The sequence below is a fragment of the Elgaria multicarinata genome, chromosome 14 (assembly GCF_023053635.1).
Source record: "Elgaria multicarinata webbii isolate HBS135686 ecotype San Diego chromosome 14, rElgMul1.1.pri, whole genome shotgun sequence".
NCBI lineage: Eukaryota > Metazoa > Chordata > Lepidosauria > Squamata > Anguidae > Elgaria > Elgaria multicarinata.
In genome coordinates this window covers 30,081,511-30,102,096 of record NC_086184.1, presented here as the reverse complement: position 1 = coordinate 30,102,096, position 20,586 = coordinate 30,081,511, and the positions used below count along the sequence as shown (strand labels likewise).

The following is a 20,586-nucleotide window of genomic DNA, read 5'->3' as shown; positions in this document are numbered from 1 at the left end:
TTTAATAGGGATAAATGCCAAGTTCTACATTTAGGAAATAGAAACCAAAGGCACAGTTACAAGATGGGGGACACTTGGCTCAGCAATACTACAAACGAGAAGGATCTTGGAATTGTTGTAGATCGCAAGCTGAATATGAGCCAACAGTGCAATATGGCTGCAAGAAAGGCCAATGCTATTTTGGGCTGCATTAATAGAAGTATAGCTTCCAAATCACGTGAGGTCCTGGTTCCTCTCTATTCGGCCCTGGTTAGGCCTCATCTAGAGTATTGTGTCCAGTTCTGGGCTCCACAATTCAAGAAGGATGCAGACAAGCTGGAGCGTGTTCAGAAGAGGGCAACCAGGATGATCAGGGGTCTAGAAACAAAGCCCTATGAAGAGAGACTGAAAGAACTGGGCAGGTTTAGCTTGGAGAAGAGAAGATGGAGGGGAGACATGATAGCACTCTTCAAATACTTAAAAGGTTGTCACACAGAGGAGGGCCAGGATCTCTTCTCGATCCTCCCAGAGTGCAGGACACGGAATAACGGGCTCAAGTTAAAGGAAGCTGGATTCTGGCTGGACATCAGGAAAAACTTCCCGACTGTTAGAGCAGTGCGACGGTGGAATCAGTTACCTAGGGAGGTTGTGGGCTCTCCCAGACTAGAGGCATTCAAGAGGCAGCTGGACAACCCTCTGTCAGGGATGCTTTAGGGTGGATTCCTGCATTGAGCAGGAGGTTGGACTTGATGGCCTTGTAGGCCCCTTCCAACTCTGCTATGCTATGATTCTATGATGGCAACAGCACCCTGGCTAATCAAAAACGGCCCCTCTGGGTCCCTGTGAGTCCTGGTTCCACCATAGCTCTGGCCATTCCACCTGGAGTGGTGTATTAACTTCTGGACCTAACTGAGGACGAAACAGGCCCTGGACCCTACGGAAGTGGGAGTGCTAATCTGAAGTAATTTGGAATTAGGCACTTCAGCGATGCCTTGGAGAGTGGAAATGCCTAGGTCCTTCTGTATGCAATGAGCTGTTTTGCACCCACACCAAATCGTGGGTTATTCAACCCAGAGATTGGTGGGAGTGAGCAGGAGCAAATCAGCATGCTGTGTTCAGCCTGCCCCTCATTCCTACTTTCAGTTAGCAACCTACGATTGCCTCATCCATGAGTTGTTAGTGTGACATCTGAACCTGGACACTCTTGGTTGTTTAAGGGGTTCAGAACATAAGAACAGCCATGCTGGATTAGACCAAAGGGTCCATCTAGTGCAGCACTCTGTTTACATAATGGCCAGCCAGCTGTCAACCAGGAACCCACAAACAGGACACGGTGCGACAGCACCCTCTCACCCATGTTCCCCAGGAACAGGTGTGCATAGACTTTCTACCGGTAATACTGGAGGTATTGTTGTTGCATTAAGTTACAGGGTTCTTGCCTCATGCTGCCATAGCTTAGTGGTAGAGCACATGCTTCATACGAACATCCCCGGTTCGATCCCCAGCATCCCTAGGGAGGGCAGGGAAAACTCCTGCCTGAAACTTGGAGAGCCATTGCTGCCAGTCAGTGTTGACAATATTGGGCTAAACGGACCCGTGGCCTGGCTTAGTACAAGGCAGTTTCCAATGTTTCTATGACATTGCAGCCTCACCTGTTGCCTTCCAGATGTGTTGGACTACAGCTGCTTGGGATGATGGGAAGGTAGTCCAACACATCTGGAGGGCACCAGGTTGGGAAAGGTTTCAAGATCCTCTTCCTGCTGACTAGCATATTCCAAGAAGAGATGCTATTAATAAAGTTTTAACTGTGCATAATTTTCAGCATGTTGCTGTCTTCCCAAGAGAGGACTTCCACCTCTCTCCTTCGAGGACGAGCGAGTTCAGTTGTCCCCGGACCCCCTGTAATCTTTGGTGCCTCTTTCCTGTGTGTAAATGCACTGCCTCTCATCCTTGTTGCATCTCATTGTCATAGTTCATCAGATCAGAGAGAGAGAGAAAATATGTTGATGTTCTATCTAGCCTGTGCTGGAGCAGGGAAAGAGGCCGGCAATCCGAAACAAGGCTGTGCAGATGCACTTACAAAAGAATTCCTTCTCTATCCAGGTGATCCGAATTGCCTGCCAGGGAAAGCTGAACTTGGTGGCTTGTATAAATTATGCAAACTTGGTCTCTTTTTGTAACCTCTCTTCGGATAATTTGGTAACTTTTCCCCACCCACCCCCATTCTGTTTTGCATAATATATTCTGATTTTGCTATCATGGGGAGGGGTAAGGAGATGTGCGGGACAATAAACCTCCCTCCCCTCCCTCAATCACTCAGTTTTATTCATTTGTCCCTCTGGCTTGGACATGTGCCTCACTGTGCAGGGTCATGCTTAGAAGAACACAGATGGATTTTATAGGGAGTTCTAATGTTTGTCCTGTCTCTGCTTTGGGGTGGGGGAGATTGCCTGAAGTCACCCTAAGGGAGAGTTTAATAGTACAGGTGATGTACTGCAATCCACGTGTGTTTTCTCTCCCATCAGTTCCCTGCAATACCCAAAGCCACTCTTGGGTCTCTTCTGCATGTCCAGTTTTGGAGGATAATTGTCAGATCAGAGCATGAGCTTTTGTGGCCAGCAACCTACCTCTAGGGAAAGGGATTTAGCTTTGGCGGTATTACATTTGCTCTGCCCGGGAGGTTTAATCCTGGCCTCAAATGGATCAGGTAGCCCGGGATGTGTCAAAACCTCTCTCTGCCCTTGGCCAGAGCAGGCCAGGCCTGGCGGAAAGTCTGACCTGGGATAAGGCTGTTTCCAACATTCAATGTACTGCCTACGCAAAGGTCAAGAGCAAAAATCTCTGTGGCTCAGAGCTTCCTCATGTTTGTTTATTTATTTTTATTTATTTATTTAGAGTATTTTTATCCCACACTTCAGCCAAAAGGCTCTTGGAGCAGCTTACAATTTATCAATAAAGAAGACAGTCCCTACCCTCAGGCTTACATTCTAAAAAAGACAAGACACACAAGGAAAAGTGGATGGGGAGGGAAGAGGGAGAAAATAAAAAGAAATTAAGGAGACTGTTTAGGCTGGTGGGAAGGCCCTGCTCTGTCCTCTCATCTCCCAATGGAGGGGCAAACCAACAGCTCCTTCTTCTTCCCCACAGGGTGAAGATCGCAGTTAGCCCTGGGAGGGGGGGGGAGTTCCAACTGAAGCAGGCCCCGATGGTCCCTGCCTGCTCCAGTCTTCCTTGCATGTTGCAAACTTGCATAAGCAGAATAGGATTGGCCCCTGTGCTCAAGGAACTTAAAATTTAAAATACAGCACTGGCCTCTGGGGTTTTCTCTGCTTCCTCTGCAGCAGGACCGCTCTGTGGTTCAGCCTTCCCCAGCTGGACTACAACTCCCATAATTCCAGCCAGCACAGCCATTGGAGGCCGTGAGCACCAGGTCGGTGAAGGCTGCTGTGGTCCGTATCAGAGTAGGCGTACTTATCTAACCCATATGGCTTTCCTCTTCTGCTCCTTTCCAGGTTTCAAGTGCCCCATTTGCTCCAAATCCGTGGCTTCCGATGAGATGGAAATGCACTTTATCATGTGTCTGAGCAAGCCCCGCCTCTCCTACAACGGTAAGTCGGTCGGAGCGCCTGTCGGGTGGATGCTGCAGGGGGCAATTGCTTTGGGGCATTCTTTGGAAGCTGGAGTTTCCTCTGTCCTGTTTGTGGCCGGCATGTATTCCTGGCCAGCTCCCCTTTCTCATTGCCTTTTGTGTAAGCCCTCCCCATGCGTTGGACTACAACTCCCATGATCCCCCCGCCAGCAGCTTTTGGGGGTTGTAGTCCAGCACATATGGAAGGTACCAGGTTGGAGAAGGCTGGTGTGTGAGCTGCCCTCCAAGGTGTTTTGCAGAGTCCGTTCTCCCAGATTGGGCTTCTTCTGCCGCCGCCCCCCGGCGCCCTGCCCTGCATCACTTGAGGCTGTGTAAGCTCTGTGCCATAAAATCAAACGAAATTATGCACCAAAAAAAGCCAAATCCAGTTATGGGGTGTGTGGGGTGGCTCAGCCAGTTTTATGCAATACGGTGCTCGGTCTCAAAAATATGTGCCAATGGGCAGAGATGCTGGGATTGCCTCATTTTTCAGCAGAGAAAGCTATTTTCACAACGCACATGATGGCTGTGGACACGTGGTAGAACATGAAGAGTCGGGAGGAGTCCATTGTTGAAAACAGCGGCCTGTTTGCCGTTTCCCTGTGGTCTAGCACCAGGGTGGGCGGCTTGTGGCCCTCCAGATGTTGCTAAGCTGTGGCGTTTGGCGAGTGATGGGAGTTGCCACGCAGCAACTTCTAGAGAGTAACAGGTTCCCCACCCCTGATCAAGCATTATGGACTACAACTCCTGTCATCCCCAGCCAGCATGGCCAGTTGTCAGGGAATGATGGGAGTTTTTTTGCAGAAACATCTGGGGAATCGCAGGTTCCCCATCCCTGACTGAGCACTATGTACCACAATTCCCATTGTCCCCAGCCAGCATGATAGACAGTCTTATTGTCAGGGATGATGGGAGTTGCCACAGGTTCCCCACCTCCGGCCAAACTTGTGGATGTGGGTGGAGAAGCATAGACCACGGGCGTGTCCCAGTCGCCCTGTGCGACGCGTTCGGCCTCATGCCCAGAGACGTTATCCTCTGGCCTGTCTCAGGGTGGCCGGAGTCGAACGCCAGCTTTGCCCGGCGTGGCTGCAGTTGCCCCACTGGGACCGGGCTGGCTGCAGGCTTGGCGAGGAGGGGCTGGCGTCCCTCCCCCCCCCCGAAGCGAGTGTGCTTGCCTCAGCAACAAGAGGCCCAGTGGATTGACTGACACCTGCTCCAGCTGTCAGTGCCAGGCGGCGTTCGCCCCGCAGTGCCCCTGACGTGACATGGGATCCGCCCAGGCTGCACTGGCAGAGACAGCGCCAGGCAGCTCCCGAGGCTGTGAGCTGGAAATCAGGTCAGGAGGAGGAGCTGGCTGTGATGCATCACAGCCGGGCCTTCCCCAGCCTGCCTGGCAGCAGCCTGTGATAGGGAACGCAACTCAGCACCCCCCCCCCCTTGAAATTCCTCAGCCTGCCAAATTGAGCGGGGCCAGAGCAGCTGTGCCTTGTGCAGAGGTGCTGGAGGGTGGAATGCAAGAAACACTGCCTGCTTCCCCTCCCTCCCACTATGAGGGTCCCTTTCTTCTCCCCCCCCCCCCCAGCCAGCCCATCTGGGAACCCTTGGCATGCATCCAGCCTGCTCCTACACAGGGTTGTGCCAGGTCAGATGATGCAGGGGGGAACGGGGGGGGGGACGGAGGAAGATTTGTGAAAGCAAAACCTCAGCGCTTAGCAACACAAGCATCTCTCTCCCTGCACACCCCCTTCCCACCAGCCCACAAAAAAAAATAAAAATTACATTGCTGTCACCTTGATTGCTTATTTTTGGAGCCCTAAAGCAAGGGAAAGGTTTTCGCTGAATTGCCTTCAAGGCGAGAGCACTGGAGTGCCGACTTATCATTATTTATTTATTTATTTATATAGCACCATCAATGTACATGGTGCTGTACAGAGTAAAACAGTAAATAGCAAGACCCTGCCGCATAGGCTTACATTCTAATAAGTGAAGTCTAAAAAGACTTCATCAGCCGTTTCCTTTGACGCCTTTTTATATGGACCTACCAGCCTTCTTGGCTTGTATTGAGAAGGTTCAGGAGTTGCACATTGCATTATTAGGATTGCCAGCAGACTAAAGATCTTCTACTCGATTCACTGCCTTCAAACCCCCCTTTAGGTCTTGTGTACGTGTGATTGCACAAAAGGTGCTCTTGGCACACTGCATACAGGTCACAATTCCTTCTTTAAATAGGCAAACGTTACATTTAAAAACAAAACCTATTGCTTAATGTTTAAGGAAGTCTTCTTTTTACCCCTTTTGCTGTATTTGTGGTAGTGTTCTGGGTTCTCTTAAATTTGCCAGTTTACCTGGGTGGGAGAATAGAATGAGTCTCCCAAAGCGAATAATCAAGGTGTGTTCCATAAAATGAACACTCACTATAAGACATGTCCTAAATGTATTAGCAGTGTGATATCCAAGCCAGTATAAACAAAGAAACAAACGAACACACAGGTTGCAGTAAAGGGTCCCACAATTACACAGTGGTTTGATGGCAAACGCCACTCCAAACCGTGTTTGTGCTAACCACAGTTTAGAATTCAAACTTTGGTCTGAGCTTCCAAACACCAGTGCCGAGAGTGTATTGAGCTGTGTTGCTCTTGTTTTTTGTCGGTTCAGTCTCCCAACATTTGTGGCTGGCATATCCCCTTCCAACTACATTGTTTGTTTCTCATTTAGCAGGTTTATTTTACTTGTATTTAGTAAACAATGCCAAAAAGTAGCCCTGTTTGTCTCAATAGACCATTCATATTTGACCTGAAATATTCAAGGAAAAAAGTAAAAGCGCACTTAAAGTGATTTAACCTTCTATATTACATCGACAATTTTATTGGAATACTTAGCCGCCTAAAAAACCGCATCATTCCAATTTTGAAACTTCCAAGGTTGCTGGATTGTAATTAGCATCCAGTCATTCTTGCTAATGAACTTCTGAGATGGAAATTTTTCCACCGAAAAACGAAGCACAGGGGAAAATTCCGCTCCCCCCCTGCTCACTTGGTGCATCCACGGTCTGAGCTCCGTTCCGCATTGTTTACGGCAACCTGATTTTTGGAACATCAACAAGACACCCCTAATTGGTCACCATTTGCCTGGACAGGGGGGAGGGGGCGGTCCAGTGAGCCAAATGTCCGCTGGAACACCTCCACACTTCTCCAGCATGGGGAGAAAGAAAAAGATGAAAAATAAAGTGGAAAAAGGTAAAAACAAGCAAACCATGAAGGGCTGTGCAGACGTGCAGCAGTGGCCATGCAGCAATGCGCAGTTGCACAGCAGTGCACAGGCCCGGCAGTGAACGGGCGCAGCAACAGCTCCTCTGATGCAAATTCCACTCTCTCTCCTTAGTGTGGTGACAACCCGCAGGAGCGCAAGCGTGGAGTTTTGGGGGCTCTTGGTGACAATGCGCCTGGTTGCGTTTATACTGTATTTCGTAATTGTGTTTTAACCTGTTGGGTGTTTTATTGTGGTTTTAATTTTTGTGAACCACCCGGAGAGCTTCGGCTATTGGCCGGTGTAAAAATGTAATAAATAAATAAATAAATAAATAAATGCATTGTCATGAGGACAGCCCCCTGGACAGGATAGCCTAGGCTTCCTTTGAATTGCACACACAATGAACTGAATGGATAGATGGTCAACATTGAGGACTATCTACATCAAAGGTAGGCAGTCCGTTGTCCTCCAGATGTTTTGGGCTACGACTGCCATCAATCCCACCCGGCATGGCCAGTGGTCCAGGACTATGAGAGCTGTAGCCCCAAACATCTGAAAAGCACTAGGTTTCCCCAATCCCTGCGGTTTCAGTCATGTTTTCCTCTACGAATTGCTTTCAGAGTAGGGAAAGTGCAACATTTAAAGCAGCCACGAAACAAAGTAGTCTGCAGAACATGGGAGTTCTTTTCAGGCTTCTGAACTGGATATAACTCGTCTAGTTGTCTTTGTGTGTGCTGTTTTTTTGAGACCCACACAGCTCACACCAAGATGTTGATGTTTTAAAGTAATCAGTTGTCTGTTGGTCAGTTCTGACCTCCCGCCATATTTGGGCCGGGGGGGGGGGGGGAGAGAGAGAGGATTTTTCCTCCTCGTCTCTCTCACAGAGAAATGTGGTGGCTTCCGTCCTTCCATCCTAGAGGGATAGAGGCAGATCCCAGAGGGATGTCGCTTGATGTGTCTGACAGGGCTCAGCCATGACTAAGCAGCTTGCAGTTGTCTTGAAGCCATGCAACCTCTGGCTCTTCCTGACCTCTCCCAGCCTGGTGCTTGCCGGATGAGCAGGACTGCAATTCCCATAATTCCCAGCCAGTGGGGATTTTTTAACCCTTTTGCACCCACTGTGGTCTGGATCAGGATCCTCCAAGCCTGCAACTCATTAAAACATGGATTGTTTTAATCGATCCCTCTTGCTCCAGACTGGAGAAGGGAGAAAGCTTCCTTACCCCCTCATGCTATGGTCTTAATCCAACTCAGGACCCCAGAGTTTACTCTAGAGGAACAAAAGGAGAACAGGCATAGCAGTAGCAGCTAGTGGTGTGTTTTAAGTAGCATGTCCTTTAGTCCTCACAGAGGCAGTCCCTGTGTTGGGACTGTACCACTGCAGATGGGACCTCACCTTATGGGATATTTCTTCATTTAAAACAAACAAACTTCCACAGCCTCCCCGCCCCCCAAATATCAAAAGCTTGGCTTGAGGCCTTCTCACTGACATGCTAACTTCCTTTGCGTATGAATGCTTGTTTGTTTTGTCCTGAAGAAGTGTTCCATCGTGTTCCTCACCAGTAGCCTGAAGTGATACAGTCTGGGCACAGGTTTCACCATCTTTTTGAGTACAAGGCCCACATCTCCAGGGATACCTCCCCTACGTCTGCCAGGGAGGGCCTCTTCAATAGAGGTGCAGGAAAGGCGCAATTTTAGCTCATGTCCAAGATCAGTTATGCAAAGAAGTTACAAATATTAGTCACCCACGTGTTTGCACATATCTCTAGAAGTCCTTTTGAGGTCTCAAAGCGAGGGAGAGCCATCTCTTGTAAAGCTGGTTGGCTTGGGGAATGAACAAGGGAGTCGCTCTTCGCAAGATGGCTGCCGAGGGCAACAGGGCTGCCTTCTCTCTGTTATGGGCCCATATCTCCCTTCTGTGAGGGGAATGTTGCCAAGGAGCAGGAGCTCATTTCTGACTCTCTCTCTCTCCTTGCAGATGACGTGTTGACAAAGGATGCAGGCGAGTGTGTCATCTGCCTGGAAGAGCTGCTGCAGGGAGACACAATAGCCCGCCTTCCCTGCTTGTGCATTTACCACAAAAGGTAGAGTATGAAGAAAGCCTTCTTCAGTCTCCTCTCTAGGAAGTCCAAGAGATGTGAAGCCCTGGGAAAACACCCCCCCCCTGTTTTTCCCAAAGCTTTTTTTGCTTTTTTTCCTGAAAAATTGGAAAAAATGAAGAAAAAATGGATTATGGGATGTTTTTATTTTAGCATGATGCATAAAATGTTTAAGACAAGGTGTTCAGATATTTACTTCTCCAAATGATTTCTAAAAACTATGTACAGTATCAGATTATTACAATTTCTGTGCACCAAGGACAAGCAAGTCCTAGGTTGCAAACTGAACTACAACTCTCAAATGCAAGAGCAAGATGCATTTCTGCCCCTAGGGGGCAGCACTGCCATTGAAGCAGAGCCTAAACTGATAGTGATGGCTATAGCTCAGGAAATGAGTCTGCTGAAATGTTATGCATATTCATTGAATCTTGGTCCCCCCCCTTTTTTTTTCTCAGTTTTTTTTTTATGTGAATGGCTGCTTTGTGTCTGTTTGACACTGTGGAGGACTAGCGGAGACATAAATAATTTTGTTTGTTACTAATGTTGATCGTTTCCTCCGTTGTTATTTTAAATTATTTTTTGCCTGCTCCTCATAAACTCACAAAACCAAAAGAGGTTCCTTACAGTTCAGGTGTTCCTAACAGTTCAGGAGCTTGTAGCCCCATTTGTAACAAAAAATAAAAATAAAAAAGTAAATTCAGTTTGTAATAATTGTTTGAATACACTGTACTTTTAATATACCAAATGTAATAATTTTATGCCAAACCAACTTGGACGTAATTACATTTTAGTTTCCTAAAGTAACAAAGTGACTTTCAATCTAATATTGCATTATTTCAATTTTCACGAAAATTTCTGTTTTTTCCCGAAACCCCCCAGGGGAAAATGGGTCTTTTTCCATGGCTTCAAAATTTCTGGAAATTTTGTATCTCTAGGAAATCCTTGAAGTGGGGTAACATTGGCTTAGTTTGCAAGGGGCTCCCTAAAACGACCAAGCAGGGTTTCGTGATCCGCCCAGAGAGCTTCGGCCATTATAGAATTGCATTTATAGAAATGCAATAAATAAATAAATAAATAATAAATAAATAAACAAACAAACCTGTTCTGCAGGTGGAAATTGCCTTTAGTACGATACAGGGAAGACTTCAAGCAAACTTGCACAGCTGTCAAGAGTTAGATACATGGTTCCCGCCCCGCCTGAGTGACGGCAGCGTGCCTCCTGGCACCCTTAGGCACGGCCCCTGCCATGGCCCACGCCTCTAGCCCCCTGATGGAGGGGTCTTTCCACCCCATTCCCCTTAGGAAGAGCTGCCCCACAGTAGAGGGGAGGGGGCAGGCCTATGACTGAGCCCACCCCGGCTGCAAACTATGCTAGTTAGGGAAGACTTCACTCTAGTGATTGGAGATGTAACTGCAGGCTTCAACCACACAGACACATTAAAATTAATGCATTTTAAAACCAAAATGACCCTTCTAGGGTCCCCTTAGCAACCCTACCAAGTTTCAAGTATCTAGGTTTCACAGTCTTGACAGTATGGTGCGACAGAGAGACAGACACACATCCTCTGTCATTATTAATAGATTTGTTTATTTGTGGTATTTCTAGAACGCCTTTCTGAAGCCGACCCAATGCAGTTTACAAAAAAATCACAAGATAAGGCAATCAAATAAAAACATAGTAAAACAGTAAAAGCAACCTTACAAACCACGAAGGCTGCAGGACTCCTCCGAGGTGCTCCTTCCTCCCACAACGCTTTGTGCAAGTACAATGATGCTGTTCCTTGTCCGATTTCTCTTGGCAAGTTCAGGTGGGGGCTGAAGGGAGCCTCAAGGGAGCTCCCTTGAGAAGAACCTTGAACCAGCCCTAGTGATGTGTAGTGATGGATCCTTTCCTGACACGCCCACCTTCTCTTCTGCAGTTGTATAGATTCCTGGTTTGAAGTGAACAGATCCTGTCCGGAACACCCCTCAGATTGACCCTGGCGATGCTAGCTGACCTCTCCCAAGGTGAGGCTTGGATCTCTTCTGGAAACTTCTATCTGCCTTAAAACTGTCCTCGTCGTCGTCTTCTTTCTCTGCACTCCAAACCTGGCCAAGAAATTCTGTTTATTTATAGTCTGAACGTGGAACACATTAGAAAAAGAGAAACCCGCACAAGGCAGTACATCGACACACACTCTATAAATGAAATGGTTACCAAACTCAACCATTCTAAAAAGAAAAATTAACAATTCCCAAGTCATTATTTACCAAATAGATGACTCCCAAAACTGTCAAAATGTATTATACATATGGGAATTAAAACAGATGTCATCAACCTACTAACAAAATTTGCCAGTGTTCAATAAACAGAAACACAATATTTGGATATGTGAATTTGATTTGTCTACATGAGTTGCAAACTGGAAGTAAGCTCTTATAAATGCCCCTGGCTTACATTGGCCTAACTCGCTAATCTTTGGGTAAATTTCTTTGCTAATACTTGGAGCATGTTTTGTTTGCAAGTTACTGAGCCTCACTAGCTACTGCCTGTGCTGCAGTTAACAAATAAACAGCAGGACCTCTTACACCCTTAGAAGAGTGAGCGAACACCTTGTTTGTTTGTGAGTATTTATAAACACTAGGGGTGTGCACGGACCCCCCGCTCCGATTCACTTCCAGATCCGCCATTTTTCGGAGCGGGCCGCTCCGCCCCGCCCCCGCTCCGCCCACTTCCGCTCCGCTCGGAGCTCCGGATCTGGATCAGAGCTCCGTTTTTCCCCCCCCATAGGGTTGAATTGAAAGCTAAAAAAGTATACAACTTTTTTTTGGTTCAAGTTAGAAACCTCACGTTTGGCACCATGACACCTCATGGGCGTATACACACGCACGCCAAGTTTCAAGGCAATCCCATCATCCCCTGATTTTTGGGGAATTTTTGAAAATCGGGCACCCCATTCAGACCCCTTGGGATAGCTCCGTCAATTTGCATGTTAGAAACCTCAAACTCAGCACCAGGGCAGCTTATCCATGTGTCCACATGGACGCCCAGACTCAAGGCAGTCCCATCATCCCCTGATTTTTGGCGCGGCTCTAACCTCTAACGCACCACCCATCACACCCCTTTCGATAGCTCCGTCAATTTACATGTTAGAAACCTCAAACTCGGCACCATGATAGCTTATCCATGTGTCCGCATGGACGCCAAGTTTCAAGGCAATCCCATCATCCCCTGATTTTTGGGGAATTTTTGAAAATCGGGCATCCCATTCAGACCCCTTGGGATAGCTCCGTCAATTTGCATGTTAGAAACCTCAAACTCGGCACCAGGGCAGCTTATCCATGTGTCCACATGGACGCCCAGACTCAAGGCAGTCCCATCATCCCCTGATTTTTGGCGCGGCTTAACTCACCCCAAATTGTCCCATTCTACAACTACGTCAATTTGCATGTTAGAAACCTCAAAGTCGGCACCATGATAGCTTATCCACGTGTCCACATGGACGCCAAGTTTCAAGCCAATCCCATCATCCCCTGATTTTTGGGGAATTTTTGAAAATCGGGCACCCCATTCAGACCCCTTGGGATAGCTCCGTCAATTTGCATGTTAGAAACCTCAAAGTCGGCACCAGGACAGCTTATCCATGTGTCCACAGGGACGCCCACACTCAAGGCAATCCCATCATCCCCTGATTTTTGGCGCGGCTTAAACTTTTTAACTCACCCCAAATCACGTCCTATTCTACAACTACGTCAATTTGCACGTTAGAAACCTATCCCTTGGTCCCATGACAGCTTACCCATGTGTCCCCATGGACACCAAGTTTCAAGGCAATCCCATCATCCCCTGATTTTTGGGGAATTTTTGAAAATCGGGCACTCCAGTATGTCAGGGATTTAAAGTTGCAATTGCAGACAGCTCAATGGGGCCAGTTCCAAGGAAATCCCAACATGCCACGAGATAACCCTAAATCTTCTTGCACATTTGAAAAAGGGATTATTGAACTTGATAAAGTCTAAGTGAGCGCAGGAAGGACTTCTCCCCTGAGTCAAAGCAAGACACATACACCATCGCTGCAAGGCGGGAAGGGGAGAAGGGAGGGAAAGCAGGCAGGCAGCATGCATTGTAGTGCCGCAAGGATGGCTTGAGCACTAACGCATAGCAAACCAACCCGTAAGCGGGCGCAAGGAGCAAGTGAGGCAAAGATGGCTGGTTGTTTCTTTCTAAGCCAGCAGTTACGCCTTGAGGGGCACAGAGGAGGACGACTGGGAGCAAGCGTGCCGGAGGGTGCTGGGCACGAACCGCAAAGCCCATCTCCCAGGCACCAGGCGGGCAGAGAGGCAGGCAGAGCAGGCGAGGAGTCAGTCCTGGCAGATGCCCCACCACAGCAGCACCCCGGGGGAGGCGGGCAGGCAGGCAGGCAGGCTGCGGGCATTTCTGGGGGCACAAGGAAGTGGTTTCTAAGCCAGCATTGCAGTTAGTCACGCATTGCAAACGCAAACCATCCCAGCGAGTCGGTCACCGAGGAGGACAGGCTAGCAGAGGGGCATGTCATAGATCTAGTATTGGGGAGGAGTCAGTCCCGGCAGATGCCCCACCACAGTAGCACCCTGGGTGGGCATTGGAAAACGCCATCTTGGGGTCAATACTTCCCCCACCCCATGTCCTGCAGGGTTGCCTGCCTAACCCTTGTGGGGATGGGAGATGGAGAGCTTAGAGTGGCAGTGCCAGCAGCAGCCTTCGGCTTTCCCCTGGAACCAGTCGCCTTGCCCGCCTCTTTCCCCAGCAAGATCGCCTGGTGCTGCCTCTGAAGATGCATCTTCATGCTGCTGGTTCCATAATGCCCTGTCGATGAACCCCTGCTTAGGCTGAGTTTGCAGTGGCGACAGACAGCAAAGCGGGGATCCGCTCCCAACTCAAAGTGGTCCCACACGATGCTTGTCTTTCGTTTCCGTGGTGACACCACCAATTGCCCGCCTGAGCTCTCTGGTGTTGCCACAGAAACACGGGTGTGGGATGAGACTGGGGAGAGAGCCTCGGCCTGCTGCTGCTGCTCCTCCTCCTCAGCCCCCACATCCTGGAGGCCCACCGCCTCCTCCTCCTCCCCCTCCCCCTCGTCTAGTGGCTCTGCCTGCTGCTTGTCCTGCTTCTGTTTTGGAGCAGTCAGCCAAGGAGTTGCCCGTTTGATTTTCACAGGAGGAGAGGCAGCCTGCTTACTGGTGCCAGCCTGAGCCTTGCTGCTTTCAGCACACCTGCTCCCTCTTTTCATGATGACTAATAAAATATTAATACTACTAATAATATGTATAAGGTACTACTAAGAATATGTATAAGAAGAATATAATATGTTTAAATGTAGGGAAATGGGACAAGAAGTGTGTATGCTGTATAAAAAGAATAAAATATTATACTACTAATAATATGTATGAGAATATACTAATATATATACTACTAAGAATATCGAAAAGAATATAATAATATGTTTAAGAATATTACTAATAAATGTAGGGAAATGGGACAAGAAGTGTGTGTATGCTTTCCCCAAAATGCTCAATCTGTGGCTGCCTGTTGCACTTCACAAAAGCAGCACACTCAGTCCAAGTTACACAGAGAAGAAAAAGAATAATTTTTTTTTGGTATTTTTTGGTATATAGAAGATAGAAGGAAACACAATCAGGATTTAAGAGAGGGGAGGGGGGAAAAGAACCAACCAAACACTACTACTAATATGTATAAGAAGAATAAAATATTAATACTACTAATAATATGTATGAGAATACTACTAAGACTATATAAAAGAATATAATAAAATATGTTTAAGAATATTACTAATAAATGTAGGGAAATGGGACAAGAAGTGTGTGTATGCTTTCAAAAGAAAGCTTTCACAAAAGCAGAACAGTCGGGGGGGGGGGCAACCAACCCAACCCACCAAACACACACTCCAAAATTTAAAAATAAAGTTTATATTAAATCAAAGTAAGGGAAAAACACAGGGCAAACTAAGCTATAAGTCAGAAAGAAGCAAACAAACACACACACACACGCCAAACTAAATCTATCCTAATCTATCTCCAAAGTCCAAAGCAGGAGCACTAACTAACTAAGTGTTCCCTCCACGAACGCCAACCCACAAAGAGACACAAAACAGAAAGTTCTCAGGGTGGGTCTACCTTAGTCCCCCCTCCAACGCTGGGATTGGAGAATGATGCTTTCTGAGGAGATCATTTCTCATCAGGATTGGGAGTTGAATGTGCCTGTCATCGCTTCCAAAAAAAAAACAAAAACCCAAACCCCGATTTTTAAAAAAATATTGCACGTGAACCACAGGACGCAGAAAGTTGAGAGTAGTCTCAAAATGACCCCCATCCATGACTCTCTGTGCACAAGAATTTTCAGAACGATAGCTTAAACCCCCCCCCCCAGTTATCCCCGATTCTTTTCCGCAATGCAATCCTATGGGCGAAAAGCCGAAAACGCCATTTGAGCCGCGCGGTTGACCCGATTTTCAAAAAAATATAGCACGCGACCCGCACGATGCAGAGAGGTGAGAGTGGTCTCAAAATGACCCCCATCCACGACTCTCTGAGCACAAGAATTTCCAGAACGATAGCTTCAAAAAGAACGTAGTTATCCGCGATTATTTGCCGCAATGCAATCCTATGGCGAAATGTTTTCAAGATGGCGACCGGAGCGCTCCGCCTGAACTAGGAGCTCCGAAAAATGGCCGCTTCTCTTCGCCTTGCTTCTAGGGGTCCGCGGTCCGCTCCTACTCCGCCTCTGGGTAAGGCGGAGCAGGCCAATCCGCTACTGCTTCTACGCTCCTAATCGGAGCGGATCACACCCCTAATAAACACCTTACAACTACAGATTTCAAATCACAAATCAGAAAAACATAAAAATACAAAACCAATACATAGAATTTATTGTATAAAGAGTAACATAGATGGAAGGCAGAGCTATCCCAGGAAGGCTTGCATAAACAGATGTGTCTTCAACATGTGACTAAAAATAAAGAATTGTCGGAGTATGTCTAATCTTGGGGTGGGGGGGAGGGTTAAATTCCTCCTGGGTGCCACCACATTGAAAGCCCTGTTCCAGAGAACTATTGGGCAGGCCTCCGGAGGACCCTAGTAGATGATCTTAAGGATCGACTAGTCTACATGTTCTGAAAATCTTTTCAGAATTATTTAACAAAAGTATCGTTTGGTCGTGTGAGGTAGGGTAAAATCAATTCCCCCCCCTCCCCCGAATGAACTGATGTACCGTAAACTAACAGGTACGTTCTGTGTTTTATTGCAAAAAGCGAAAACACGTTTCTGGGATATAGTGTTGCTAATACTGCCTGCCTCCTCCTTACTGTCTACCACTTCATAAGCTGACACATTTTGAGTTGACACACCAACGTTTGCAGGGAGGTTTGCTCCATGGTACCCTGTTCTCTGTAATTTCCCTCCCAACTCACTTTGTGTTTAAAAATACATTTCAGTGTTATAAAATCAGCCACAGAAAAGGAATTTAAATTTTCTCCTACTGAAAACTTGTCATACTTCTTTCACTACATGAGGTGCTTTTATTGGTTATAACCGCAATAGATTTTTTTATCTTATTGTGAGGGTTCCCTGGTTGTTGTTTGTTAAGTTTAAATTCCCCTTAGTTTTATGGTTAAATGTCAAAAGACCCAGACCTTTCTGATCATTAAAATCTGTCCTTTGCTCCAGAATACTCCTCTTCCTCTAAGGTTATATGGCTTCTTGTCCTCTGTGCTGGACATGCTAGCTTCCATCCAGGCACTTGGGGAAAGTTCCCGAGGAATGTAGGAGTCCCATCCACAGCGTACTCAAAATAGGAAACTAGTTGCACTCTGTCCCCACGATTCTGTGTTACGTATCCAACCCCCTTAGAGCCACGTGTCTCAGCTTAATGCTGGCTCTGGTTTGAACCCAGCCTGAGCATGCTGGGTTCCTCTCTATTCGGCCCTGGTTAGGCCTCATCTAGAGTATTGCGTCCAGTTCTGGGCTCCACAATTCAAGAAGGACGCAGACAAGCTGGAGCGTGTTCAGAAGAGGGCAACCAGGATGATCAGAGGTCTAGAAACAAAGCCCTATGAAGAGAGACTGAAAGAACTGGGCATGTTTAGCCTGGAGAAGAGAAGATGGAGGGGAGACATGATAGCACTCTTCAAATACTTAAAAGGCTGTCACACAGAGGAGGGCCAGGATCTCTTCTCGATCCTCCCAGAGTGCAGGACACGGAATAACGGGCTCAAGTTAAAGGAAGCCAGATTCCGGCTGGACATCAGGAAAAACTTCCTGACTGTTAGAGCAGTGCGACGGTGGAATCAGCTACCTAGGGAGGTTGTGGGCTCTCCCACACTAGAGGCATTCAAGAGGCAGCTAGACAACCATCTGTCGGGGATGCTTTAGGGTGGATTCCTGCATTGAGCAGGGGGTTGGACTCGATGGCCTTGTAGGCCCCTTCCAACTCTGCTATTCTATGATTCTATGCAAACCATTCCTGTTCCCTGTACAGCTCCAAAGACGAGGGCTTTCCCTAGCCCTGCGCTAATTTCCATGCCTTAGCTGTGCAGGGATTCCCATGTTAGCTGCACGGTTCACCCCTTGCAAGCTCACAAAAGCTGCCAGGAAGGGCAGAGAGAGCAAGCAGGGACAGAAGCGGAAATGGTCCCTTCCCCTGTGAGAGTTGTCAAGTCCATGCAGCAGAGGACAGGGGATTGTCAACCCAGACAATGGGCTCCATTGCACCAGCGATTTAGTGCACTCTCGCCATGCCTGGTGTGCAGTTTTGCAGCATAGTACACACATGATGCTGTGTCTGTCCTGCAGACACCCCGCCTCTTCCCCAGCCTTTCACGTCTTTTCCTAGAACGGGGAAAGTCTGGATTACTTTCCCCAAATGCATTTAATGCACAGTGAAGCCTCCATGTAGTGCTGTCCCCTCGCTTTTTCCTTTGTTGGGGGCGGGGCAGTTCTCCAGCACGCTGTGTCAAACGTACAAATGAATGGAATTTTTAATGCTCCAACTCCACCCTTCTTGCCCGCAGCTCACTCATTTTTAAAGATAAATGGATGAAACTTGGGACCTTGAGAGCTCTTAAGTACAGCTTTAGGCATGCCAAATTTGAATCAGATCAGTTCATGCCTTGATTTTTTAGGATTTTTTTTAATTCCCCCCCCCCAAAAAAAACCCATTTCCCTGATAGTCCCCCAGTGTGAAAGTCCACCTGTTTGAATTTGTGGAGGATCTATTTTCCTTTACTTTGATCATGTGAAGCTGTGTCTGTCCACTTCATAAAAGAGATCTGCTGTTTCCCTTACTCAAGAGTAAATCCCATTGATTTCAACTGCATTTACATCCAAGTCATACTAAAATCTGATGCATGCTTACCTTTGAGTAAACATGGTGTTGTTCCCCGCCTCAATCCAGAGGGAGAGACGATTAATAAATAAATTATTATTATTATTATTATTATTATTATTATTATTATTAAACCCTATTGAACAGAGAGAGACTTACTTCTGAGTAAACACATATAGAACTGACTTTTAATAGTATGGTTACTCAGAAGCTTTTTTTTTTAAAAAAAAGTCTAAACAGCCAACTGGAAAGAAGTGCTCTGCAACCCTCTGCCTACTTCTGAGGTCCTTCCAAAAGTAAATCCACGACTCATTACCCCAAGTACTCTTCATTTCCGCAGCATAATTTAGGGCAGGAGGGGAGTCCCTTTGTTGCTGTGGTTGTTCAACAATTGGGAGCCCTTGCCAATCTACTGCTAATCATGCAGATCCAGTTCTACCTTCTGCCCATTCCTGTTCTCATGCATCCTTCCCTGGTCCTTCTGAGGCAGAAAAAATCCCAAGCAAGCAGAGCAACTTGTACTGGAGTAATCATAGCCAAGAAAAGGCAGAAGCGGTTGCTGATGTCGGGGAGGATGTGGCCATGGCTTTTATAAAGTTGCATCAACTGATTTGTTTCCTGAAGGGGCACGGAAGGGAGGACGCTCGCTTCTGCGGTCCTAGAGCCCCCTCGGTGCACCTGTCAGGCACTGATCCTGCTTTTCTCTCAACAGGTCACCCCGCCATCCATCCTTCCTACACCCAATCTCCTCCAAGCAAGCTCTGGAACCTACTGGGATGACGACGGAGGGGTGGGGGTTTGTGTTAAATTCTCAACTTAAAAAAAAGGGCAGACAAGACCCCCCCAGAGTGGAGCCGTGGCTTTCGCAGGGCCGGTCCTCGGCTGCCGCTGCCTGGAGAAGAGAGGAGCGCCGGAGCGCCCGAGGCCAACAGCCATCCCCCCCGCGGCGCCATGATGTTTGTTCGGGCCAGACCGGGCCGCTAGCCAAACGGAGCCCGAGAGAGTCGCTGCCATCCACCAAGAACTCAGCCCCTCCTCCTGCCACATGCGGGTCACACCTTTGCACTGACTGGGTGGTGGTGGGATTTCTCTCCTTCTCTCCCGCCCACCCCCTCGGAACAAGAAGAGGACCCCACCCACCCCGACCTGCCCACCCACATCCTGAGGAGGAAAGGGGCATTTTCTGTCACGTTCTTTGAAGGCGTTGTAGGTTTGTCTTTCAAGTGTTTACAAAACAGCCATTGTGTCAACTGATGTGTGGTCCTGGTGATGTTTACAAGACTGCATCTTCTTGGCCTCCCGGCTTGAGCCACTCCGGCAGTTGAGGAATTGAATTCCCCAAGACGTTTCTCTTCTCTCCCCTCCCCGCCTTGCCCGGGGGACAACCCACCTCATTGCCAAAAGTCCCCCGGCTTTTCCTTCCTCTTCGTCTCGGTTTGAACTTCCCGCTCCGGGGCGGCTTCGGGGGCATTCGGAAGGGCTGTTGCCATTCACAAGTGTCCTGCTAAGATGCCCGAGACTTTCGCAGCCCTGTGTGGAAAATAAACAGTGATTTTTCTTAAAACAACACACACACACACACACACACACACTCTCACCGATCCACATTTGAGCACGAAGCAGAGACAGTCTCAGCCATGGGAAAAGCCCCTGCAGGTAGCTTCCATCCAGCAGGAAAGGTATCTGTATTTATATAGTAAAAAAAAAAAAAAACTTGAAAAATTACAAAAAAAACAACAACATTCAAAGCTTGGGAAGGGAAGCTTCCCCTATTAGTCAAGGTGTTTTGATATGGTATTAAATAATGTTCAATAAAATAGTCACTGTTATTTTATTTCAGTTGTATTCTTAGTTATCAAGTTGGCTTGGGAATTGGTGAGTATATAATGTACCAATGGTATGTCTGCTGCTGTTTTTTCTTCTTCTTTGAACCTTGAAATCATAGAATAGTAGAATTGGAAGGGACCTAAAAGGCCATCAAGTCCAACCCCCTGCTCAATGCAGGAATCCACCCTAAAGCATCCCTGACAGAGGGTTGTCCAGCTGCCTCTTGAAGGCCTCTAGTGGGGGAGAGCCCACAACCTCCCTAGGTAGCTGGTTCCATTGTCGTACTGCTCTAACAGGAAGTTTTTCCTGATGTCCAGCCGGAATCTGATTTCCTGTAACTTGAGCCCGTTATTCTGTGTCCTGCACTCTGGGAGGATCGAGAAGAGATCCTGGCCCTCCTCTGTGTGACAACCTTTTAAGTATTTGAAGAGTGCTATCATGTCTCC

The 20,586-nt window shown here is 47.6% G+C and overlaps 1 protein-coding gene across 1 annotated transcript in view; it reads left to right on the top strand.

The window, feature by feature from the left end:
* The window catches only part of ZNRF1 (zinc and ring finger 1), a 45,456-nt gene extending 25,309 nt beyond the window's left edge, over positions 1-20,147 (top strand). Inside the window, exons 2-5 of the mRNA XM_063141373.1 lie at positions 3,492-3,587; positions 8,835-8,940; positions 10,875-10,962; positions 19,026-20,147. Of these exons, the coding sequence (XP_062997443.1) occupies positions 3,492-3,587; positions 8,835-8,940; positions 10,875-10,932 (260 nt within the window). The 3' untranslated portion in view covers positions 10,933-10,962; positions 19,026-20,147. The remainder of the gene's footprint in view (positions 1-3,491; positions 3,588-8,834; positions 8,941-10,874; positions 10,963-19,025) is intronic.
* Positions 20,148-20,586: the final 439 nt, after the last annotated feature.